Here is a 26,086-nt window from a genome sequence, read left to right as displayed (position 1 = left end):
AGAGAGGAAGAGGAAGAGGAAGAGAGAAAAAAGATAGAATCACCACGTTTTAAGGCGTTAATGTGTTGTCTACACTCAAATACCTTTGAAAAAGTGGGACAGTGTCCAGGCGAGAGGTAAGATTCTCGTTAAACTACGTTTAAGTGTGTTCATTTTTATGGGATTATACATTTTATGTTTAATTCTATTTTTAACTTTATTTCGGGACTCGTGGATTAGGTAGAGACTGTCCAATTGTTTATATCGTTTTATTTTCATCATCACTTTTGGGAAGCTATTTACAATTTAATTCAGGTTTAAAACACTTACAAAGGAGTGATCAGAGTTTACTTCCAAGTAAATATATCACTCAGCTCATTGTTCATGTAGTTGGTTGGGCACTTACCACTTACTTTGGAGTAGGGGGCCGCATCTCACCTATCCTGTTAGCTATAGAAAAGGAGGGGACTTGTGCTGAATTTACAGATACACACTCGCTAGTCGCTACCGTGACAGAGAAAGGCTCTAGAGCCCCTCTTGCATATCTATTGTCATAAATATTGACAACACTGCATCCACATCTTTTTAACTCTATGATCTACATACATAAGTAAGATCAATTGTACCCCAGACCCCTACAAAGTGGCAGCTTATTTCCCCCACTACACCTGCCTCATAACTGGCTGGAGTGACAGAGAGACAAGTCTAATATTAAAGGGGTTACACCATGAATTTCTTTTTTTTTTAGGTTTTTAGTATTTTTTGGGCTCCCCAGTGTCTCTTGTACCCAAAAAAATATATATTTTTAACATTCAGTCATTCATGCTCATTTCATGGATTTCCTGAATGGGCGTGTCTGAACAGGCCATTTCAGAATGGCAGGGCAAGTGATCACTTGGCCTGATTTTGCATTGATGATGGCCAGACAGAATTGCTCAGTAGCTCCCCCCTGCCCAATAGGACGTTTTGGTATTGCAGCTGAAAAAGCTTGGAATGACAGACAGTCAGATTGTGAGAAAAAATATCTGGATGTTTTTTAGGCTTACAACCTGTTTAAAACGTATTAGGGGGCAATATTTATATATAATATATTTTTTTTAAATTCATGGTGTAGCCCCTTTCAATCTTTTTTAAAGGTGAAGTTCAAGTGCGAAACAAAAATAAAATTAAATAAAAGTTTAAGTGTTCTGCTTGGAAGACAATCTCCTATATACATCTAGATATATATCTCTAGATATCTAACCCTCCACCTTCTTAAACATATGTAGAAAATATACAGCTCATCTAAACTTAGCCTCAGTTATATAAGTAATATACTGGTCATGTGTATTAAACTGTTTTTCTTTTACTCAGCAGTTATTCTGAAGCAAAGAAATGGATCCATTTGCGCAGAGTGTGAATATTACATACCAATTAGTTCCACCAGTGACTGCAGCTGCCAAAAGAGAAACACATCCTATAATACTGTTCATTATCAGGGACAACCTCAAGAAGCTCAAAAGATTTATCAGAGACAAAGACATTAATGGCCTTTACCCATGCAAGGAGTTGAATGATCATATATGTCCTTTGACTGCTGCTGTGGCATTTCACAGGGAGGATATTTGTGCCTTTCTTCTGAGTGAAGAAGGTGTAAACCCAGATCGGTTATCCACAAATAACCGTACCCCTCTGGATTATGCCTCATTTCAGAAAACACCACTTGATTTTGTGCAGAGGCTGCTTAAAGCAGGAGCAAATCCAAATGGTACCACACCATTTCCCTTCTCAATGCTGACACCAATTCACAATGCTGCCCTCAATGATAGGGATGATATCATGGAAGTCCTCATCAAAGCTGGAGGGATTGTAACTTTTATCTCTTTTGGAGGTCATGACCGTGCAAATTACAACAGAAAAGTGTCTGAAATGATGGATAAGCTTGCATTGAGTGGTGATGACTTTTATTTGAAAATCAAACATGCTTTTGATTTGTTACTTGCGATAGAACAGAAAACACCAACAGAGGTTTTCAGCATTTTTGATCGTTATATGCTGGAGGAGCATCCCCAGACCCATCTGAACATGATTGACACACTCTTTACTAGTACCGGGCCATTAGCAAAAGATTATCGTCAGAGAACTCTTAAGTGGTTGAAGGACAACAAAAAGCTAAACTTCTACATTGAAAATGCAGACAAGCGGCTTCCAAAACTTCTCAATGCACAAATGCAGGGTTTAGCTGTCAGAAGTCTAAATGCAGTTTGCTGCACTGTGACAGAGATATCCAGTGAGGTATCACTGTCTATGATCCCCAAACTACTGGAACTCCTTCCCGCAAGCACTCCTGAAATACAGCATGTAGTTTTGAAGACCCTCTATGTGATTACACAGAAAACTGAAGTAAAAGATAACTGGAATCAGAACCTGATTGACACATTATGCAAAGCACTTGTTCCTTTTGTCAAGAAAGAGCAGTCTAATATGAGGGAGTATACATATGGCATACTGGCAAACCTGCTTCCATTTGAACATGCCACTAACATCTTTACGTTAATGGGAATAGATCATGTCCCTGAGGATATCATTACATCAGTAGACATGGAGACAGATGACAACCTGAAAAAAAGGCTTAGAGAGTTGAAAAGGTATCTAAACAAGCCATCCTCAGAATGTGAAGTTTCCACAATCACCAACACAGAGCCACCAGGATCCAAAAAGAATAAGAAAAGAAGGAGACGGAAGCATGTAAAGCAAGAGGAGCTGAAAGATGAAGTTCTGGTTGATGCAGAAAAGCCAACAACTGTTCCTGTTGAGGAATCTGGTCTGACTGAAAGTTCACATGTGCAGCCTGTCGACCCCATTGTCAATACATCACCAAAAGCACGAAAATGGCACCAAATAAGTGACAGATGGAGGCAGCAGTTAGAAAAGCTTGCAAATATTGATAACTGTAAAGTTATCAAAGTCGGGAGCCTTATGTTTGTGAAAGATGATGAATTCCGTATTGCAAAGGGAAGTGATGGAACTGAGGTCTTTTTGGGGTTAAGAGATGATGGCACTGAAGTCGCAGTCAAGAGAATGACTAAATCCAACTACCAAGTGCTGAAGAATGAGGAAGGCTTTTTACGTCTTCCAGAGCTTGATGATCCTTCGATCGTACGATATGTTGACTTCGCAGAGGATGACGACTTTGGTTACCTTGGACTTCAGTTATGTGAATACACACTGGAAGAATACATCAAATGTGACTTTCCTGAAGACAGCCTTTCTGAATTGAGGAGGGAACTTGCAAATCAGTTTCTCAAAAGCCTAAGTATTCTTCATCGTCAGAATCCTCATATTCTCCACCGGGATATCAAGCCCCAGAATGTGCTGATTGGTAAGCTACAAAAGAAAAATAACAAGCACATAATATACGAAATATAAGCAACATCATTACACACACACACACGCACGCACGCACGCACGCACGCACGCATGCACACACACACACATACAATGTATAGATGTACACACACGTACTATACTGTCTGTCTGTCTGTCTGTGTGTGCTTGCACGTGTCTTTGTGTCTGTGTTTGTGTCTCTCAATCTAAAAACATTAATCTACCCAATTTGCCCTGCAGACATTCAAAAGCGAGCAAGATTGGCTGATTTTGGAATAAGCCGTCGATTACCCAAAGGACAAACAACCCACCATACAAGCAGTGCAGGAACGAAATGCTGGAAGGCAAAGGAGACTTTGGATGAAGACGAAGATGATATTGCATACAAAAGGAGCACTGATATCCAGGTTGTTGTTTTTTTCTGTGTGAGAAGTTAATGAATGGGAATGAAATGAATGATGAAAACTTACTTATGCTCATTCTTAAGGTGGCTGGAATGTTAATATATTACATCCTATCTGGAGGACACCATCCATTTGGCAAAGGGGTTAGATGTGAAGGCAACATTTTGGATGGAGCCTACAATCTGGATCAGGTTCAGGATGTGGTTGCTAAGGATCTCATTGAGCAGATGATCAATGAAGACCCAAAGAAAAGACCTAAAGTGGAGGAATGCTTGGCTCATCCCTTCTTTTGGTTAAACGAGAGGTACGAAACAGCGAAAACATTTACATTCCACATTATTGTTCATTCATTCACTGATATTTAAACGTTATTAAATTTCATCGTAATCAGTTTCATCCTACAGTAAGGTATGTATATTCTACAAATCTGTTCGGAATAGCCTAATGTTTTCAGTACTTTTCTTTCCAGGAGAGTAGAGTACCTGAGGAACATTGGAAATGAAGAAGAAGTTCAGAACTATCGAAAAGCTGACAAGGACCTCATCGGTGCATTAGACCAGTATGCTCAGCAGGGACAGTTCAACGCGTGGAAACACAAGGTGAGTTTATTTCAAATTGCAATTTGTATGCCTTTAAATGCTTCATAGAAAGCACTGTGAATTGCCTTTGTTTATGAAATGTGCTATACAAATTAACTTGCTTTGTCAATGTAACATGTTCCCAAGTCCATTTTATCTTTTAAGTTGTATGTTTTTCCAGTTCCCCCCTACGTTGGTCCAGAAGATGGATGGCAAGAAGCCTTACCCTGAGAACACATTTGCACTGCTGCGCTTCATACGCAATGCACGTGAGCACCAGTAAGTCGAGTTAAAAACAACACAAAGGAAATATTTGGTTTCTTTATTTCTAATATGTGTGGACTATGTGGTACTTCTCCTGGAGCACTTCCTTCGTTGTCAAAACAACAACAAATGTTCTCTGTTTATCAGTGTTACACTTGAATTTTAACATTGACTTGCATGTACTGTAAAATATCATTTTACCATCAAGGAAATCAACCCAATGGGCCACAGGTTGCGGTTCACATTAGCCATGACCAGGGTGTTTATTTGCAATTCCTTATACAGGTTTACCTCAAGCAGTATATGTGGCGTTCTCCTAGAATGAACACAACAGTACAGGCCAATGAAAAACGATTATATTTACATTAACATTCTCTTCTATTGAATCCTTTCAAATAGGTTTGATCATATTGCAGACAATGATATGGCGGTGGTATTACTATAGCTGTGAGTGTGGTCACAGGTCACCATCAGAATATGTGACTTGAGTGACCTCTGCCCTCTCTGTTTACAGTGCTGCGGATGTAGCTCATCTTGACCTGATGGAGATGTTTCCTGGTCTGTTTGAACGCGTTTACAAGTTTGCCCAAGAACAAGGCTGGAACTCAAGGACCACCCTAGAGGAAATGTTTAAAAGATTAAATGTTGGCACCACTGCCAAGAACACAGACCCTGAGAGAAAGACAAGTTTCAGTCTGCCAGTGCAAGAATCTGGACTCAAAGACTCAAAGTGACTTGAAGGACCCAAAAGTGTTTTCATAAATGAGCTGAGGGAGAGTTTGATATACTGTATGAGTCATTGACACATCTTGTTGTCTGTTTAAGGAAACATGAATAGAGATATAACCTCATGATCTGATGAGGTTATGATGTTCTACTGAAGCGTTAGGGTCAATAGCACTCATATATATGTACACAGAACCAGTAGAGTTATGATTTGGGCTTTAATGAGCAGAAATACTTGATGGTATTATACTGTAACAGATATGCTAAGTTATCCAGGAATATCCAAACTCACAATAAAGCTTTGCATAAGCATAACGTCTCCAATTTTCTCACGCGGCCATCAGCAGAAAATCACCTTCAATGGGTTTTGGTCTTTAGCACCATCTGCAGGGTTCTGGATCAAAAGTTATTTTATTTCTGGCGTTTACACACATATTTACGCTGCTTGCCATGCCTTTCATTGAGTCAGTAGTTGTCGTACCCACTTTTTGTTTTTTACAGTCTATGCCATGGTCACCACACAGGAAAAAAAAAAAAAAACAAGAGCAGATTAAAACTTTCTTTGACTCGCATGTGTGAGGACGATTGATTCAGCAGCAGGTGTGACATCACAGCCAGCTCAGTCACTAATTAAATGAGTTTTAAAGGCCTGGTGTGACTGGGACCAGACGAATCTGCGAGTGCAAAAAAAAATTGCTCTCAGTGATATAGTCTGTCTACGCCAGGCTATCTGAGACTAACCCTGTCAGATTTCTAAAAGGAAGAGGTGTGTTCATACAAAAAAAGAGGAAGAGGAAGAGATAAAACATTTTTATCTGCGTCTCAGTACAAGCCGTTAATTTGTTGTCTACAGTGAAATACCTTTGAAAAAGTGGGACAGTGTCCAGGCGAGAGCCAAACAGGGGTGAAGCTGAATAATGACAGACTGTGATGCGCTTTACTGACCACACCAGTACAGGTGAGAACATTTCTTCGGACGTGTGTTTTATTGGAGCGGGTTCGTATCCCAGACCCAGAGACTGTGCAATAAGACAGTTTTTGTGACAGACTGTCGGAGAAGAAGAAAACTGATCTGGGAACTGATTTGCGTTTAAGTGTTTGAAATTATATCGCGTGTGGGAATAAAGGATTCCAGTCGGAAGAAGAAGTTTCGGGGATAGTTATTCAGAAAGTTGCTCTGAGAGACAGAGACATTGGTCACGTGAGGTGAGGAGGAGATGAGTGGATTTCGTTGCGGACCAGGCAGGAGTTCTAGAGTGAGGTCTTCACGTCAGGCGAGTGTGACCAGTGGCGTAAGTAACTAAGTACATTTACAAGTACAATTTTGAGGTACTTTTACTTTACTGGAGTATTTCCAATTTTCAATACATTACATTACATTACATTACAGTCATTTAGCAGACGCTTTTATCCAAAGCGACTTACAATAAGTGCAATCAACAAAGGTAGGGAACGAAAGCAATACTTTTACTTCTACTCCATTACACCTCAAAGACAAATATTGTACTTTTACTCCACTACAATTATTTGAAAACAGTTACAGTTACAGTTATTTTTTAACATGATTACAAAACATTCATGAACCACTTCAGCACTATTTAAACTTTGGCTATTTGAAAATTGTTGATCTACAAGCACAGAACACTTAGCAGTCCGAGCCCTCACTAAAGTGGATGGTTGCTACTGTGCACACTGCACACGTTCTGGACTAGGACTGAAATCAGAGATTGAGATTCTATCGTTAAACTTCGGTTGAAGTGTGTGTAATTTTGGGGGGATTATACATCTTTTGTTTAATTATATGTTTGCACTATTTTTGTGCAATTTTGATTTTTGGAGGATTATTTTTGGATTCTATTTTTGAACTTTCAGGACTCGTGGATTAAGTAGAGACTGTCCTATTTCAATTGTTTATTTTATTGTTATCATCACTTTTGGCAAGCTATTTACAATTTAATTCAGATTTAAAACACTTAAAAAGGAGTGATCAGAGTTTACTTTCAAGTAAATAAATCACTCAGCTCATTGTTCATGTGGTTGGTTGGGAACTTACTTTGGAGCAGGGGCGTCTCACCTATCCTGTTAGATATAGAAAGGGAGGGAACTTGTGCTGAACTTAGTTTGAGTTAAGAGGCTAAGTGCACAGATACACACTCCAGGTAGCGACCGTGACAGAGAAAGGCTCTGGAGCCCACCTTACCTATTGTCATCATTATTGACAACACTGCATCCACGGATAGATTAACATATCTACATATGTACTGTAGGTAACGAGGTCAGTTGTATTGGGGTGGGGACCTAGAACTTTCATTTCTCAAAAGATTCAATGTAAGTGAGTAATATTGTACCCCTACAAAGCTTATTGTTAGCGGCGGCTTATTTCCCCTGCTACACCTGCATCTTAACTGGCTGGAGTGACAGAGAGACAAGTCTAATATTACATCTTTGTTAAAGGTCAAGTTCAAGTGCTCTCTATGTGGTTCTAACACTCCACCTTCTTTAACATGTTAGAAATATACAGTTCATCTAAACATAGCCTCCGTTAAATAAGTAATAGATATACTGGTCAGATGTCTTAAACCGTTTTTCTTTTACCCAACAGGTATTCTGAAGCAAAGAAATGGATCCATTTGCGCAGTCGCAGAGCATGAATACTACGTACCAATTAGCTCCTCACCCACCAGTGACTGCCAAGACACCTCCTATAATACAGTTCATTATTAGGGACAACCTCAAGAAGCTCAAGAAATGTATTAGAGACAAAGACATTAATGACCTTTACCCATGCAAGGAGTTGAATGATCATATATGTCCTTTGACTGCTGCTGTGGCATTTCACAGGGAGGATATTTGTGCCTTTCTTCTGAGAGAAGAAGGTGTAAACCCAGATCAGTTATCCACAAATAACGGTACCCCTCTGGATTATGCCTCAACTAATAATACACCACTTGATTTTGTGCAGAGGCTGCTTGCAGCAGGAGCAAATCCAAATGGTACCACAACATATCCCTTCTCATTGCTGACACCACTTCACTATGCTGCTCTCAATGATAGGGATGATATCATGAAAGTCCTCATCAAAGCTGGAGGGATTGTAACTTTACTCACTACAGAACAGGCAAAACATAAAAGTTACAACAGAAAAGTGTCTGAAATGGTGGACAAGCTTGCATTGAGTGGTGATGACTTGTATTTCAAAATCAAACGTTTTATAGATTTGACACTTGCTATAGAACAGAAAACACCAACAGAGGTTTTCAGCATTTATGATCGTTATATGCTGGAGGCGAATCCCCAGACCCATATGAACATGATTGACGAACTCTTTAATGCTCCTGGGCCATCAGCAAAAGAGTATCGTCAGAGAACTCTTAAGTGGTTGAAGGACAACGAGAAGCTGAACTTCTACATTGAAAATGCTGATAAGCGGCTTCTAAAACTTCCCTCTGAATTGCAGGGTACAGTTGTCAGAAGTCTATTAGCAGTTTGCAACACAGTGACAGAGATATCCAGTGAGGTATCACTGTCTATGATCCCCAAACTACTGAAACTCCTTTACACAAGCACACCTGAAATACAGCATGTAGTTTTGATGACACTCTATGTGATTACACAGAAAACAACAATCAAAGCTGGAGAAGTCAACTGGAATCAGGACCTGATTGACAAATTATGCAAAGCACTTGTTCCTTTTGTGTCTACTATGATGTGGGAGTATACATACGGCATACTGGCAAACCTGCTTGCATTTGAACATGCCACCAACATCTTTACGTCAATGGGAATAGATCATGTGCCTGAGGATATCATTTCATCTGCAGACATGGGGATAGATAGAGAATTGAAAAGGTATCTAAACAAGCCATCCTCAGAATGTGAAGTTTCCACGATCACCAACACCAATACAGAGCCACCAGCACCAGGATCCAAAAAGAATAAGAAAAGAAGGAGACGGAAGCATGTAAAGCAAGAGGAGCTGAAAGATGAAGTTCATGTTGATGCAGAAAAGCCAACAACTGTTCCTTCACATGTGCAGCCTGTCGACCCCATTGACAGCACAGCACCAAAAGCACGAAAATGGCACCAAATAAGTGACAGATGGAGGCAGCAGTTAGAGAAGCTTGCAAATATTGATAACTGTAAAGTTATCAAAGTCGGGAGCCTTATGTTTGTGGAAGATGATGAATTCCGCATTGCAAAGGGAAGTGATGGAACTGAGGTCTTCTTGGGGTTAAGAGATGATGGCACTGAAGTCGCAGTTAAGAGAATGACTAAATCCAACTACCAAGTGCTGAAGAATGAGGAAGGCTTTTTACGTCTTCCAGAGCTTGATGATCCTTCGATCGTACGATATGTTGACTTCGCAGAGGATAAATACTTTGGTTACCTTGGACTTCAGTTATGTGAATACACACTGGAAGAATACATCAAATGCGACTTTCCTGAAGACAGCCTTTCTGAATTGAGGAGGGAACTTGCAAATCAGTTTCTCAAAAGCCTAAGTATTCTTCATCGTCAGAATCCTCATATTCTCCACCGGGATATCAAGCCCCAGAATGTGCTGATTGGTAAGCTACAAAAGAAAAATAAACAAGCACATAATATAAGATAATACACACACACACACACACACACACACACACACACACACACACACACGTACTGTATACTATCTTTCTGTCTGTGTGTGTGTGTGTGTGTGTGTGTGTGTGTGTGTGTGTGTGTGTGTGTGTGTGTGTGTGTGTGTGTGTGTGTGTCTGTGTGTGTGCGCGCATGCATGCTTGCGTGTCTCTCAATCTAAAAACCTTGATCTACCCAATTTGCCCTGTAGACATTCAAAAGCGAGCAAGATTGGCTGATTTTGGAATAAGCCGCCGATTATCCAAAGGACAAACAACCCACCGTACAAGCAGTGCAGGAACAAAATGCTGGAAGGCAAAGGAGACTTTGGATGAAGACGAAGATGATATCCCATATAAAAGGAGCACTGATATCCAGGTTGTTGTTTTTTTCTCTGTGAGAAGTTAATGAATGGGAATGAAATTAATGATGAAAACTTACTTATGCTCATTCTTAAGGTGGCTGGAATGTTAATATATTACATCCTATCTGGAGGACACCATCCATTTGGCAAAGGTGTTAGATGTGAAGGCAACATTTTGGATGGAGCCTACAATCTGGATCAGGTTCAGGATGTGGTTGCTAAGGATCTCATTGAGCAGATGATCAATGAAGACCCAAAGAAAAGACATAAAGTGGAGGAATGCTTGGCTCATCCCTTCTTTTGGTTAAACGAGCGGTACGATAGAAACAGCAAAATATTTTCTATTCCACATTATTGTTCATTCATTCACTGATATTTAAACGTTATTACATTTCATCTCAATCAGTTTCATCCTACGGTAAGGTATGTATATTCTACAAATCTGTTCAGAGTAGCCTAATGTTTTCAGTACTTTTCTTTCCAGGAGAGTAGAGTACCTGAGAAACATTGGAAATGAAAAGGAAGTTCAGAACTATCGAAATGCTGACAAGGACCTCATCGGTGCATTAGACCAGTATGCTGAGCAGGGACAGTTCAACGCGTGGAAACACAAGGTGAGTTTATGAGCAAATAACAAATAGTGTGAGAAAACATAAAACCACTATTGCATTTGTATGCCTTTAAATGCTTTATATAAAGCACTGTGAATTGCCTTTGTTTATGAAATGTGCTATACAAATTAACTTGCTTTGTCAATGTAACATGTTCCCAAGTCCATTTTATCTTTTAAGTTGTATGTTTTTCCAGTTCCCGCCTACGTTGGTCCAGAAGATGGATGGCAAGAAGCCCTACCCTGAGAACACATTTGCACTGCTGCGCTTCATACGCAATGCACGTGAGCACCAGTAAGTTGAGTTAAAAACAACACGAAGGAAATATTTGGTTTCTTTATTTCTAATGTGTGTGGACTATGTGGTACTTCTCCTTGAGCACTTCCTTCGTTGTCAAAACAACAACAAATGTTCTCTGTTTATCAGTGTTACACTTGAATTTTAACATTGACTTGCATGTACTGTAAAATATAATTTTACCATCAAGGAAATCAACCCAATGGGCCACAGGTTGCGGTTCACATTAGCCATGACCAGGGTGTTTATTTGCAATTCCTTATACAGGTTTACCTCAAGCAGTATATGTGATATGTGGCGTTCTCCTAGAATGAACACAACAGTACAGGCCAAAGAAATATGAAGATATTTACATTTACATTCTCTTCTATTGAATCTTGTCAAATATGTTTGATCATATTGCAGACAGTGATATAGCGGTGGTATTACTATAGCTGTGAGTGTGGTCACATCAGAATATGTGACTTGAGTGACCTCTGCTCTCTCTGTTTACAATGCTGCGGATGTAGCTCACCTTGACCTGATGGAGATGTTTCCTGGTCTGTTTGGACGTGTTTACAAGTTTGCCCAAGAACAAGGCTGGAACTCAAGGACCACCCTGGAGGAAATGTTTAAAAGATTAGATGTCGGCACCACTGCTAAGAACACAGACCCTGAGAGAAAGACATGTTTCAGTCTGCCAGTGCAAGAATCTGGACTCAAAGACTCAAAGTGACTTGAAGGACTCTAAGGTGTTTTCATAAATGAGCCGAGGGAGAGTTTGATATACTGTATGAGTCATTGACACATCTTGTTGTCTGTTAAAGGAAACATGAATAGAGATATAACCTCATGATAGTATGTTCTACTGAACATTCCAAATTTCTGTACTTTTACTTCACTCTACTACATCTCAGAGGCAAATAATATACTTTTACTCCACTACAATTATTTGAAAACTTTAGTTACTAGTTACTTCTTTGCATTATTAATCAGATTATTATGATTATCGTGACACGTTGTGAGCTTGTAGATCTGCTATTTTCAAATGATTTTTTATACATTTTAGACATACGATAACGTGTGAAACAGGACATGCTGCACATTGAGTACTTTTACTTTTGGTACTTTGGTACATATATTTTGATGCCAATACTTTTGTACTTTGACTCAAGTACATTTTGATAACTTTACTTGTAACAGAGTGTTTCTACATTGCAGTATTGATACTTTTACTTAAGTACAAAATGTCAGACCAATCTGGGATCCCAGGTCAAATAAAAAGTAAAAACAGCGCCCCCAGTGTTTTTCACTTATAGCGCAGCTCTGAATCTGTTCTTGAGAGATTAATGTCAGACTGACCAGAGCCTTATAAGTGTCAAATTTCAAAAAGGAAGAGGTGGGTTCATACAGAAAGAGAGGAAGGGGAGGAGAGAAAAAAAGATGGAATCACCACGTTTTTATCTGCGTCTCAGTACAAGCTGTTAATTTGTTGTCTACTACAGTGAAATACCTTTGAAAAAGTGGGGTGCTGCGCGTTAGAAACTGACGCTTCACCGTTTTAGCGCTCCTTCTACATTTCGGCGTTTTTCGGCGATAGTTGAGTCTTCTTTAACTTTATCCCCGCCATTTGGTGCCCCCCCCCCCCCCCCCCCCCCCCGTTAATCCTGCACTGGCTGTATCGCATGTGGGAGTAAAACATTCCATTCGGAAGAAGAAGTTTCGGGATAAATATTCAGAAAGTTGCTCTGAGAGTGTTGACATTGGTCACGTGAGGTGAGGAGGAGATGAATGGAGTTCGTCGCGGACCAGGCAGGAGTTCTAGAGTGAGGTCTTCACGTCAGGCGAGTTGTGACCGTGATCAGTGGTGTAAAGTAAGTACATTTACTCAAGTAGGCTACTGTACTTAAGTACAATTTTGAGGTATTTTGACTTTAATGGAATATTTCCAATTTTCAGTAGGCTTTTACTTCTCAGAAGCAAATATTATACTATTACTTGTAGTCCGCTAGAATTATTTGAAAACTTTAGTTACTTGTTACTTTGTAGAATTTGATTATTATTACAAAACAGGGGGGCTAAAGTTGTTAATATAGCATCACAATAATTTTAATCACTTTTTCCATGCATGTTGGATACTAACAAAATAGCAGATGTACAAGCTCAGAGATTGAACATCTGCTTTTATTTATTTGTTTATTTTACATTTTTTGGAAATAGCTAAAATGTTTGGAAAATCCCCACATAAATCTTCTCTTCTGGGGGTCCCTGGCACAAAACCTTTTCAGATGGGGGTCCTCAGCCAAATTCATATAATTTTGGGGGTCCTGACATGAAAAAGTTTGAGAACCACTGCAGTTCTGTACTAGGACTAAGATAAGATTCTATCGTTAAACTATGGTTTAAGTTTGTGTTCACTTTTGTTTAATTCAATTTTTTTTTGTGAATTGTTGAATATCCTCTGGTTGTGTCATAGTTTGAACTGTGAACTGTGAATGTTTTGACAACGGTCTTCTCAAAACATTCAAAGTAAGTGAGTAATATTGTACCCATACAAAGTGGCGGCTTATTTCCCCCACTACACCTGCATCTTAACTGGCTGGAGTGACAGAGGGACAACTAAGTCTAATATTACATCTTTGTTAAAGGTCAAGTTTTCCAGGTGCTCGGCAGAAAGTCTCTAACCATCTGCCTTCTTTAACATGTGTAGAAATATACAGTTCGTCTAAACATAGCCTCAAGTAATAGATGTACTGGTCAGATGTGTTGCAGCCTATTAGTCTGAAGGTTGAGAGTTCGAATCCTGTTAATGGCAATAGGTTGAGATGTCCAATCAAACCATTCTGTTTCCATGTCACTCTCTCTCTCATCAATCTATTGTTTCCATGTCACTCTCTCTCTCTCTCTCTCTCTCCAGTTTCCATGTCTCACTTTTGGGAAGCTATTTACAATTACAATTTAACTCAGGTTTAAAACACTTAAAAAGGATTGATCAGAGTTTACTTCCAAGTAAATAAACCACTCAGTTCATAGTTCATTGGGAACTTACTTTGGAGCAGGGGCATCTCTAACCTGACCCTGCCAGATAACAAATGTGTGGAGCAAGCTTCTTGGATCTGGTAGCGTCAGGTTAGGGCATCTCATCTCATCTCTATCCTGTTAGATATAGAAAAGGAGGGGACTTGTGCTGAACTTAGTTTGAGTTTAGAGGCTAAGTGCACAGGTACACACTCCAGGTAGCGACCGTGACAGAGAAAGGCTCTGGAGCCCACCTTACATATCTATTGTCATCATTGACAACACTGCATCCAAGGATAGGTATTAACATACTGTATCTACATAACTAGATCATTCAATTGAATTGGGAAGGGGACCTAGATCTTTCCGTTCTCAAAATATTCAAAGTAAGTGAGTAATATTGTACCCCTACAAAGTGGCAGCTTATTTCCCCCGCTACACCTGCATCTTAACTGGCTGGAGTGACAGTCTAATATTACATTTTTGTTAAAGGTCAAGTTCAAGTACAACTTTTCCAGGTGCTCAGCTCCACCTTCTCCACCTTCTTTAACAAATGTAGAAATATGCAGTTCATCTAAACATAGCCTCAGTTAAATAAGTAATAGAGGTACTGGTCAGATGTATTGAACTGTTTTTCTTTTACCCAACAGTTATTCTGAAGCAAAGAAATGGATCCATTTGTGCCAGTGACTGCCAAGACACATCCTATAATACATTTAATTATTAGGGACAACCTCAAGAAGCTCAAGAAATGTATCAGAGACAAAGACATTAACGGCCTTTACCCATGCAAGGAGTTGAATGATCATATATGTCCTTTGACTGCTGCTGTGGCATTTCACAGGGAGGATATTTGTGCCTTTCTTCTGAGTGAAGAAGGTGTAAACCCAGATCAGTTATCCACAAATAACCGGACCCCTCTGGATTATGCCTCATTTCAGAATACACCACTTGATTTTGTGCAGAGGCTGCTTGCAGCGGGAGCAAATCCAAATGGTACCACACCATATCCCTTCTCATTGCTGACACCACTTCAGAATTCTGCCATCAATGACAGGGATGATATCATGAAAGTCCTCATCAAAGCTGGAGGGATTGTAAATTTAATGTCCGATGAAAGTCATTATGACCATGCAAATTGCAACAAGAAAGTGTCTGAAATGATGGAAAAGCTTGCATTGAGTGGTGATGACTTGTATTTAAAAATCAAACTTTTTATAGATTTGTCACTTGCTATAGAACAGAAAACACCAACAGAGGTTTTCAGCATTTTTGATCGTTATATGCTGGAGGAGCATCCCCAGACCCATACAAACATGATTGACCAACTCTTTCATGCTAAAGGGCCATCACCAAAAGATTATCGTCAGATAACTCTTAAATGGTTGAAGGACAACGAAAAGCTGAACTTCTACATTGAAAATGCAGACAAGCGGCTTCCAAAACTTCCCAATGTACAAACAGATGCAGTTGTCATTAGTCTAAATGCAGTTTGCTGCACAGTGAGAGAGATATCCAGTGAGGTATCAGTGTCTATTCTCCCCAAACTACTGAAACTTCTTCACACAAGAGCTCCTGAATATCAGCCTTTCGTTTTGATGACCCTCTATGCGATCACACAGAAAACAATAGTCAAAGATAACTGGAATCAGAACCTGATCAACAAATTATGTGAAGCACTTCTTCCTTTTGTGAAGAAAGAGCTGTCTTTTTTGACAAGTATGAGGGAGTATACATATGGCATACTGGCATACCTGCCATTTGAACATGCCTCTAACATCTTTACTTCAATGGGAATAGATCATGTGCCTGAGGATGTCATTACATCTGTAGAAATGGGGTTAGATGACACCCTGAAAGAAAGGCTTCAAGAATTGAAACGGAATCTAAACAAGCCATCCTCAGAATGTGAAGTTTCCACGATCACCAATACAGAGCCACCAGGCACCAAGCATGTAAAGCAAGATGAGCTGAAAGATGAAGCTCATGATTATGCAGATAAGCCAACAACTGTTGAGGAATCTGATCTGAGTGAAAGTTCACATGTGCAGCCTGTCGACCCCATTGTCAGTACATCACCAAAAGTACGAAAATGGCACCAAATAAGTGACAGATGGAGGCAGCAATTAGAGAAGCTTGCAAATATTGATAACTGTAACGTTTTCAAAGTCGGGAGCCTTATGTTTGTAGAAGATGATGAATTCCGCATTGCAAAGGGAAGTGATGGAACTGAGGTCTTCTTGGGGTTAAGAGATGATGGCACTGAAGTCGCAGTTAAGAGAATGACTAAATCCAACTACCAAGTGCTGAAGATTGAGGAAGGCTTTTTACGTCTTCCAGAGCTTGATGATCCTTCGATCGTACGATATGTTGACTTCACAGAGGATAAATACTTTGGTTACCTTGGACTTCAGTTATGTGAATACACACTGGAAGAATACATCAAACGTGACTTTCCTGAAGACAGCCTTTCTGAATTGAGGAGGGAACTTGCAAATCAGTTTCTCAAAAGCCTAAGTATTCTTCATCGTCAGAATCCTCCTATTCTCCATCGGGATATCAAGCCTCAGAATGTGCTGATTGGTAAGCTACAATAAACAAGCAGATAATATAAGAAGTATAAACATCATCACACACACACACACACACACACACACACACACACACACACACACACACACACACACACACACACACACACACACACACACACACACACGTACTGTATATACTGTGTGTCTCAATCTAAAAACCTTGACCTACCCAATTTGCCCTGCAGACATTCAAAAGCGAGCAAGATTGGCTGATTTTGGAATAAGCCGTCGATTACCCAAAGGACAAACAACCCACTGTACAAGCAGTGCAGGAACGAAATGCTGGAAGGCAAAGGAGACTTTGGATGAGGACGAAGATGATATCGCATATAAAAGGAGGACTGATATCCCATATAAAAGGAGCACTGACGTCCAGGTTGTTGTTTTTTTTTTGTTGTTTTTTCTGTGTGAGAAGTTAATGAATGGGAATGAAATGAATGATGAAAATACTTACAAAAATATGATGCTCATTCTTAAGGTGGCTGGAATGTTAATATATTACATCCTATCTGGAGGACACCATCCATTTGGAAAAGCAGCTAGATGTGTAGGTAACATTTTGGATGGAGCCTACAATCTGGATAAGGTTCAGGATGTGGTTGCTAAGGATCTCATTGAGCAGATGATCAATGAAGATCCAAAGAAAAGACCTAAAGTGGAGGAATGCTTGACTCATCCCTTCTTTTGGTTAAACGAGAGGTACTATAAGCTAAAGCATTTCCATTCCACATATTTTTCATTCATTCACTGATATTTAAACGTTATTATACATTTCATCTTAATCAGTTTCATCCTACGGTAAGGTACGTATATTCTACAAATCTGTTCAGAGTAGCCTAATGTTTTCAGTACTTTTCTTTTCAGGAGAGTAGAGTACCTGAGGAACATTGGAAATGAAAAAGAAGTTCAGAACTATCGAAATGCTGACAAGGACCTCATCGGTGCATTAGACCAGTATGCTGAGCAGGGACAGTTCAACGCGTGGAAACGCAAGGTGAGTTTATTTCAAACAGTGTGAGAAAACATAAAACCACTATTGCAATTTGACATTTGTTTTTTATTTCTCTATTGTATTTCTTTTATTCTTATATAAAGCACTGTGAATTGCCTTTGTTTATGAAATGCGCTATACAAATTAACTTGTTCTGTCTATGTCACAACGTGTTCCCAAGTCCATTTTATCTTTTAAGTTGTATGTTTTTCCAGTTCCAACTTGCGTTGGTCCAGAAGATGGATGGCAAGAAGCCCTACCCTGAGAACACATTTGGACTGCTGCGCTTCATACGCAATGCACGTGAGCACTAGTAAGTTGAGTTAAAAACAACACTAAGTAAAGTCACTCTGGTCAATATGTGTAAATACAAAAATATTTGGGTTCTTTATTTCTATTATGTGTGAATTGTGGAGCACTCCTCCTGGAGCACTTCCTTCATTGTCAAAACTAAATAATTTCCTGGAAGGTCTGAGTCAGTTCTCTGTATCAGAATTTTAGGACAAAAAATATCAAAAGTATCAATTTATCATCAAGAAAATCAACCCAACAGGCCACAGGTTGCAGTTCACATTAGCCATCATCAGGGTGTACAGGTTTACCTCATGCAGTATGTGCCGTTCTCCTAGAATGAACACAACAGTACACGCCAATGAAAAATGTATTCACATTGACATTCTCTTCTATTGAATCCTGTCAAATAGGTTTGATCATATTGCAGACAATGATATGGCGGTTGTATTACTATAGCTGTGAGTGTGGTCACAGGTCACCAGAATATGTGACTTGAGTGACCTCTGCCCTCTCTGTTTACAGTGCTGCGGATGTAGCTCATCTTGACCTGATGGAGATGTTTCCTGGTCTGTTTGGACGCGTTTACAAGTTTGCCCAAGAACAAGGCTGGAACTCAAGGACCACCCTGGAGGAAATGTTTAAAAGATTAGATGTTGGCACCACTGCCAAGTCTACAAACCCTGAGAGAAAGACAAGTTTCAGTCTGCCAGTGCAAGAATCTGGACTCAAAGACTCAAAGTGACTTGAAGGACTCAAAGGTGTTTTCATAAATGAGCTGAGGGAGAGGTTTGATATACTGTATGAGTCATTGACATATCTTGTCTGTTAAAGGAAACATGAATAGAGATATAGCCTCATGAGCAGAGTTATAGTATGTTCTACTGAAGCGTTAGGGTCAATAGCATTGACTCATATATATACTGTATATGCTTACAGAATCAGTAGAGATATGATTTGGGCTCTAATAACAGAGCAGAAACACTTCACACTTGATGGGTATTATACCATAACAGAAATGTTAAGTTATCTGGACATTTCCAAACTCATAATAAAGCTTCGCATATGCAAAACCTCTCCAATTGTCTCATGGGCCATTAATTACTTCAGCAGAAAATCACCTACCTCACATTAATGGTTTTAGTCAGTATAGTCACAATTTTATTCAGTAGTTTACAGACTTAACGTTACCATGTTTCACCACACACATATGAGAGTATCCATATAATGAATACAATATTTTCATGGAGTTGCATGCCAATTTGTTCTGCTCAAAACTCCTGAATGGTGCTGTACTGTAACAGACTCAATAGTAGAGGAGGGATGACAGGCAAAGTCCTTTTATTTCTGGTGGTTTACACATAAATTACGCTGCTTGCCATGCGTTTGGTTCAATCAGTAGTAGTTGTCACCACTTTTGTTTTTTTGAGGAAAAAAGGAGCTAAAAAAACAGCAGATAAAAACAACCTGTCATGACAGAGGTTCATGTGTGAGGATGATTGATTCTGCAACAGGTGTGACATCATCACACCCAGCTCAGTGCTAATTAGTTTGAAAGGCCTGGTGTGACTGGTGAAAATAGATCAACATTTTGTAAATGTATTTATTTAGTTAGTTAGTTATTTTTCCTATACAAACATACCCAAAACAGAGACACCATGTTGAAAGAGGGTAAATCAGCCATCATCCACCCTTCATGCCAAACTGAGGCTGAGGAGAATCCACAGATGAATACGGGAGCATACAAAACCCTGACCTTTTTCATGATTGTGATCATTGTTTGCACAATAGTTAAGTGTCAACATATGAAATCACTCGTTTCGTTCTCTGTAGAACGTATTGCACAGTACAGAATTACATCTCAGTAATCAAGAATCACTGATACAAGTCTGCAAGTATCAGCATTTGTTAGGTATACACACTACAAATATAACTGCATGCAAGAGTTTGACCTGGGAGGTGTCTCGCATACATATAGAGATAACATAAACGTGAAATACACATTAAAATCCACAATGTTAATTTAACTGATTTCAATGACTAGCAATCTATATGAGTTAGTGATTACTGAAAAATAATAAGCCTCTTAAGGGTGTAGCAATGACCATTGTACATTATCTTGCTTATTACACGCTTACTTATCTTGTGATTAGACACAAATTATTAACGTAAAAAAAAATATATATTTTTAATTCAAGGTTCAAGAGTGATCTTAAATCATAACTCCACCTAAACACTAATTGAACTTCACTACACCAGTTCTTTGGACCCCTGGCCCCCCTCGAATTGCTTTATGTATTAGTCCTGTGTTCACTGTTGTTCTGTCCTTTTCTGTGTCGATTGTTTTTATGGAATGGTTTTGTGTTCATCCACGTTGACGTTTTTTTAAGTTGTTTTATTGTTAATGCCAATACAATTTTTCTATTCTAATTTCTGTTCATTGCTACGTAAGCAGAGGCAGAACAGCAGTCTGTTATTGAGAACAGGGATCCATTATTCAGAAATTACAGACTACTGATTCAGAATGCCTTGACAGACCAATCAGAATGAAGTATTCAACAAACTATGTAATAAAATAGTAGCGCACGCAATACGTTTACATATATTTCATTATAAATACATACAGTATATAACTGACCAGTTTAACAGCATGTGCATGACTGTGTACTTAAAATACACAAAATTCACACCAACAGCGGTATCGACTTGGTGTGTAAAAAAGATCTGAAACACACATCACCTTTTGGGTGTACACCTAGTCCACTCCTATTGCAGACCACATAGCGCTTCTGGTTGGCTGCTGCTTTGTCTCACCGCACAGCGGCAACGTAACAGTTGAACTTCTCTCACCTTTTGATGATCTGCTTTTTGCTGGCTCCGCCTCCTGCCGCAGTGGGGAAAGTGTGTGTGTGTTTGTGTGTGTGTGTGTGTGTGTGTGTGTGTGTGTGTGTGTTCAGTTGTCCAGTGCACAGAAGAGGGCCACTCCCCGTTTGATCCAGTGACTCTGAGGGTGGTCAGTGGGCAGTTCCACAGCCATCACATAGTTGGTGGAATGACCAGTGGTTGACAGAGTCCCTGTTGGAGACAGAAGAAACAGCAGTGATGATGTCCCTTTCACGACAACAGTACAGGTCTGCAGCACACTAACTGTAACTGCACTGAGTCCAGTGTTCTGAAGTGGTGAGGTCTCCCTGCGCAGGATGCAGGGAGACAACAGGGTGAAGCTTTATGAAACTGGACACTAACTGGAGTCTATTTTAGGCCAGCATTAAAACCATCTTAACTATAGATACACAACACATATGCAAAAAAAAGGGAGGTTAAGAAAGAGACATGGAGTAATCAATCTCCATGCCTTAATGCAAAATAATAAACATAGCAGCAGATCCCCACTGACAAGTTAGAGGTATTAAAGGTTAAGGTTAGGTTATCAAAAGTTCATATTGACAGACATACAGTATACTGTAAATAACGTTAGTATTTTCAATTTCCTATTAAATGTCCTCCCATAATTTGTGTTTAAGTGTAATAGTTGCAAAGATGGACAAGAGTATTGATTAAATCTTGCCCATGAACATTCTGATAATTATTTCCAGATACAGTATGTGATAAGGCAGATGCTGTCCCTTTTGGAATGGCAAACGTTTTCACAGTTTTTGGGGAGGATCTAAACATGAACCAAATAAACTCATTTCGCAGTAATAAAACCATCCATTTCAAAAACTAGACATTAAAGTTTTAAAAACACAGTTGTGCTTGGTTCTACTTCAGGTAAGGGTATCTTCCAGACTAACAGCTTTTTTTAGATTTGCTCCTCTACTAAGGTACTTCTAGGAAGATTACTTCATTCAAGTCCCAGACTTATTAGAATCTAAATGAAGCCAGTTGTGTTCAGATCCTGTGAGCACTGACCTGCGCGCGTGAGGGTTTTGTAGATAGGGCAGACGTAGACCCCAGAAGTGGGAGGCTTGCGGAGGGGCTTTGGAATCATCCAGATGACAGACATCTCTGTATGGAGCTCTTTGGGCCGGGACTCAGCGAGCCGGCCCGCCACCGCGTCCCAGCGAGCCCCTTCCAGGAACAGACCGTGGATGTAGCAGCCCGCGTTCGGTCGCTCCGTCATCTCACATGGCGTCTTCGCCATCACCTGATGAGAGAGAAGATCACAGAAAGAAACCACTTTGAATCTGCGGTCCCTATTTTGGGCATGTCATTATAGACAAAAATGTAAAACAAAACTAAAAACTAAAAATATACCATTTTCAAATTTCTTTTAAACGTTTTCAATAATAATGAAACAATTGTGATAATAGATCTATAAGCTTGTGTGTGACCAATTTGGGTTGCCCCAATATGTTGTGAAAGGAACATTGAAAGTTTATGAGCTTGTACATCAGCTCTTTTCACTCTATTTGTGTTACACCATCGTATGATAACTTAAGGGCTTACGAGGTTAAGTATCAGCAGGTAAAGTCTTAAACGGAGAGCGGCCGCTGAGCCTGGCTGACCTGGAAGTGGAAGCCGATGGTGTCGATGGATACGGCGGCGCTGCGGGCGTAGTTCTGCAGGGTTCCGGTGAGGAAGGCCTGCGGGAAGAAGAAGCCGCTGATCCAGAAGGCGGCGGGTACGCCTCCAGAGATCCAGCTCTGCAGGAACCTGATCCTCTGGAGCAAGTCACACACCCAGGAGGCCAGCGGCTTTAGAGATGGATAGGCCTGCAGGAGAGAAACGCACACACGCACACAAACAAAACCACAAGATGATGTCACTTCTGCATTAACCACTAAGACCCTGTATAATTAGCTAATTAGGACCGGAGTCACCCAGGTGTCTATACTGGGCCCTGCATCCTTTTTTCCCTCTTTCCCTCTTTTTTCGTGTGTGTGTGCGTCTTGCCTTGCTCTTCCACATATCAGGCACGGCGTTAATGAACAGACTGCTGGTCATCAGCTCCAGGTCTGATGACATCACCACCAAACCCCTCAGAGCCTTGATGATGTCACTGAGACTCTGAGAGATGACACCCAGCAATCTGTTGTACCTGACAGACAGACAGACAGACAGACAGACAGACAGACAGACAGACAGACAGACAGACAGACAGGGAAGGAAGGAAGGAGGGAGGAAGGGAGGGAGGGAGGCAGGCAGGCGATTTGAAAATCGCATTAATAGAAAATCTACAAGCTTTTAAATTGTCAAATTTTGCAATGTTTGAATTTGAGGAACATTTGGGAACATTAACATCTATAATAACATGCCCAAAATTGGGCAGCCAGGATGAAAGTGGTTAAACACATCCTCAGTAAACAGTAATAATAAGTACAAGTCTGGTGTTACCTGATGACCTCCTGGATCAGTACTGTGTTCATGGACTCTTCGTAGAGGACCGGGTATTTAACCATCACCTCCTGTATATTGAAAGGCTCAGGGATCTGCTCAACGATACCTTCCACTATCTCCTCCACCATCTACATGACAGAGAGAGGAACGCAACAATAGACCTGAATCCACTCTGTGGAACTGACCAAAATGGATCCCACCAAATTCACACGATCAGATAATTAATCATTATCCAGCCAGCCGGCAGTGTTGCCATGTCCGCTTTATTATAAGCGACCTTAAGCTTGTTTTTTTGTAAAGTCGCTTGTAAATATTGGTAGTTGCAGGTAGCCACTTTGGCTATTTTCAAATAGCCCAAAGTTTAAATAGGGCTGAAGTGGTTAATGTATGTTTTGTAATAATAATCAAAATCTACAAAGTAACCAGTAACTAAAGTTTTCAAATAAGTGTAGTGGAGCAAAGGTACAATATTTGTCTCTTAGATGTAGTGCTAGTTGGACATTGTAAATACTCCAGTAAAGTAAAAGTACCTCAAAATTGTACTTGTACTAAAAAGTACAGTACTTGAGTAAATGTAATTAGTTACATTCCACCACTGTAAAACAGACACACACCTCCTCCCTAGTTGAGCCCCCGCTGGACGTGGCTCGTGGCTGGAGTTGAACCAGAGACCCCAGCAGCGCGAATGTCTCATTCTGGGCGAAGCTGATGTCAGCGTTGTCGTGGAGACCAAAGATCTCGGGCGTGTCATTGATGGGCAGGCCACGGATGTACGCCAGGTAGCCCTATAGGATGACAGGACAGTTACCATGGCAGCAGGTCATGATGTCACGTACATTCAGGTCACACTGAATAGTCTAAGAGGAATCAAATTTCCACTACGAAGGGTAGCCCAGAACCTTAAAATAGCTGAAACTTTCCAGAACCAGTGAAATTCTGTTTAAGTCTCCATTATAAAAAAAAGCAGCATAAAAAGCAGCGTAAAAGCAGTAAAAATTGCCGATCTAAAAGCTCACAACGCATCGCAATGCAACGTGCTGTGACATTGTAGATCGGCTATTTTTGCTATTTTTTTATATTTATTTAAAGTATTATGTTCTGGGTTGGCAGAACTCAGGATTAGTACCACATCCTGAGCAGGGCCCTACCTACAGGACACAGTCCAAAATACTTGCTAACATTATTTTATAAATGTTAAATTGCCAACACAACATTTTGTGTTGAACATGACACAACTGCATATAAGTGAGTTACAGCCTACACTTTTCAAAGGCCCTGGCTATTTCTTACCTTGACATCCAGGCCAGGGTCTATCTGCCGGTAGACTCCAGATGGAGAGTAGATATGGTGGATGTCGAGCACCGAGGGACAGTAGAAGTCCTCCAGAATGTTGAGGAGACAGCGTCTGTCCCAGTCGTCGGTGACACGGCCCCCGTAATTAATCTCTCCTGCAGTATATTTTAACACCTGACCAAACACACACACATATTATATGGGATCCGGTTCCGGATCCGAACCCTTGTTACATGACCGTACTCTAAAGCATATGTCTAAGAAAGTAACAAAGAGCCACAGGCAGAGTCTTTCTCTCTTTCCCAACCTTGTACGGGACGTCCTGGTACTCGTCCAGGAACATTTTGAGCTGGCTGATGCAGATGCGCAGGTCTCCGTCTGTGAACTCGTAAGGGATGTTGAAGCCCAGAGGGCCAAATTTCCTGCGTTCAATAGCATTCCCATGGAACAGACACAGAGATAGAAGCAGGGAGCTGAACTTTCTGGCCTGGACAAGAGGAGAGGAGAGGAGAGGAGAGGAGAGGAGAGGAGAGGAGAGGAGAGGAGAGGAGAGGAGAGGAGAGGAGAGGAGAGAGGCGAGGCGAGGCGAGGCGAGGCGATTTTATGATTGACACAGTGGTTACAGGAATTACATAGAAAATTGTGAAAATAAGAAATTGTGAGGATAGCAGACCTACAAACGTTAATTTTACGAGACACAGAGACAGAGAGACAAACAGAATGAATGGAACAGGCCTACCTTGGTGCAGGATGTGATGAAGTCATCATTGAGACTCAGGTAGGTCTTCAGCAGGTTGGCCTTGATGCCTCTGGGAGGCTCAATGGTCATCTTGGAGCCATTCTGCAGGATGGATGCTGGGAACTTGTTGCTCGGCAGACTGGTCAGCCACAGTCGGAAGTCTCTGTGCACCTGACGAAGGCCGGGAGACCACAGGAGACGATGGTGATGCAACCACTACCTCTAACGTTATGTGTGTGTGTGTGTGTGTGTGTGTGTGTGTGTGTGTGTGTGTGTGTGTGTGTGTGTGTGTGTGTGGGTGGGTGTGTCTCCTGACCTTATCTGGGTCAATGTTCTCGATGAGTCTCTCCAGGGAGGGCATCCAGCTGGGCGCCAGGTGACAGTTCTGGAAAAATACCCACTTCCCTTCCTCCATGGCGCTGTTCATCATGGCCTCTGCCCAGGGACCCTGAGACACACGCATGCGCGCACGCACACACACACACACACGCACACGCACACGCACGCACACACACACACACTTAACAACTCGGCAAAAAATCAGGAGAGACACCGCACACTGGTTTTCACAGGTCTTCTCTCTTATTTAAGAAAGTCAGTAGCATTGAAGACAGTTCTTCCTGGCAGCATGT

At 40.6% G+C, this 26,086-nt stretch overlaps 3 protein-coding genes across 7 annotated transcripts in view; 2 read left to right on the top strand and 1 right to left on the bottom strand.

Annotated features, from left to right (window-relative positions):
- On the top strand, positions 1–5,596 carry LOC311035691 (uncharacterized protein). Of its 2 annotated transcripts, none has more exons than XM_084044055.1 (7): positions 1–116; positions 1,333–3,340; positions 3,586–3,752; positions 3,833–4,053; positions 4,219–4,348; positions 4,509–4,606; positions 5,106–5,596. In XM_084044055.1, exons 2-7 carry the CDS (start codon positions 1,354–1,356, stop codon positions 5,323–5,325), a joined length of 2,823 nt encoding a protein of 940 aa, XP_083900181.1. In that variant the 5' UTR covers positions 1–116; positions 1,333–1,353; the 3' UTR covers positions 5,326–5,596. The 2 variants fall into 2 exon arrangements, with proteins under 2 accessions (XP_083900181.1, XP_083900180.1); XM_084044054.1 differs by having other exon boundaries at positions 29–116; positions 1,336–3,340.
- A 532-nt stretch (positions 5,597–6,128) lies between these two features.
- On the top strand, positions 6,129–19,065 carry LOC311035692 (serine/threonine-protein kinase/endoribonuclease IRE1-like). 4 transcript variants are annotated; one of them, XM_084044057.1, is made up of 7 exons: positions 6,129–6,609; positions 7,920–9,885; positions 10,149–10,315; positions 10,396–10,616; positions 10,786–10,915; positions 11,109–11,206; positions 18,608–19,063. In XM_084044057.1, exons 2-7 carry the CDS (start codon positions 7,938–7,940, stop codon positions 18,825–18,827), a joined length of 2,784 nt encoding a protein of 927 aa, XP_083900183.1. In that variant the 5' UTR covers positions 6,129–6,609; positions 7,920–7,937; the 3' UTR covers positions 18,828–19,063. The 4 variants fall into 4 exon arrangements, with proteins under 4 accessions (XP_083900183.1, XP_083900182.1, XP_083900184.1 ...); XM_084044056.1 differs by lacking the exon at positions 6,129–6,609 and having other exon boundaries at positions 7,862–9,885; positions 10,771–10,915; positions 18,608–19,065; XM_084044058.1 differs by lacking the exons at positions 6,129–6,609; positions 7,920–9,885; positions 10,149–10,315; ... (1 more) ...; positions 10,786–10,915; positions 11,109–11,206 and adding exons at positions 14,891–16,789; positions 16,986–17,176; positions 17,279–17,499; positions 17,665–17,794; positions 18,007–18,104 and having other exon boundaries at positions 18,608–19,015.
- Positions 19,066–20,969: 1,904 nt separating this feature from the next.
- dnah1 (dynein, axonemal, heavy chain 1) overlaps positions 20,970–26,086 on the bottom strand; it is a gene marked incomplete at its 5' end in the record, with an annotated part of 51,042 nt that continues 45,925 nt past the window's right edge. The window contains 10 exons of the mRNA XM_084044640.1: positions 20,970–21,157; positions 21,995–22,229; positions 22,591–22,797; positions 22,979–23,123; positions 23,420–23,550; positions 24,037–24,207; positions 24,713–24,889; positions 25,023–25,202; positions 25,455–25,625; positions 25,771–25,902. Of these exons, the coding sequence (XP_083900766.1) occupies positions 21,036–21,157; positions 21,995–22,229; positions 22,591–22,797; positions 22,979–23,123; positions 23,420–23,550; positions 24,037–24,207; positions 24,713–24,889; positions 25,023–25,202; positions 25,455–25,625; positions 25,771–25,902 (1,671 nt within the window). The 3' untranslated portion in view covers positions 20,970–21,035. The remainder of the gene's footprint in view (positions 21,158–21,994; positions 22,230–22,590; positions 22,798–22,978; positions 23,124–23,419; positions 23,551–24,036; positions 24,208–24,712; positions 24,890–25,022; positions 25,203–25,454; positions 25,626–25,770; positions 25,903–26,086) is intronic.

This window comes from Gymnoscopelus microlampas, assembly GCF_963454915.1.
Source record: "Gymnoscopelus microlampas genome assembly, chromosome: 20".
Lineage (NCBI taxonomy): Eukaryota > Metazoa > Chordata > Actinopteri > Myctophiformes > Myctophidae > Gymnoscopelus > Gymnoscopelus microlampas.
This window is presented reverse-complemented; position numbering and strand designations above follow the sequence as displayed.

Coding starts and splice junctions, on each gene's coding strand:
- LOC311035691 (XM_084044055.1), top strand. CDS start 1,354: ATGGATCCATTTGCGCAGAGTGTGAATATTACATACCAATTAGTTCCA. Junction 4,054..4,218: donor TTCTTTTGGTTAAACGAGAG/GTACGAAACAGC, acceptor TTTTCTTTCCAG/GAGAGTAGAGTACCTGAGGA. Junction 4,349..4,508: donor TCAACGCGTGGAAACACAAG/GTGAGTTTATTT, acceptor ATGTTTTTCCAG/TTCCCCCCTACGTTGGTCCA.
- LOC311035692 (XM_084044056.1), top strand. CDS start 7,938: ATGGATCCATTTGCGCAGTCGCAGAGCATGAATACTACGTACCAATTA. Junction 10,316..10,395: donor AAAGGAGCACTGATATCCAG/GTTGTTGTTTTT, acceptor CTCATTCTTAAG/GTGGCTGGAATGTTAATATA. Junction 10,617..10,770: donor TTCTTTTGGTTAAACGAGCG/GTACGATAGAAA, acceptor TAATGTTTTCAG/TACTTTTCTTTCCAGGAGAG.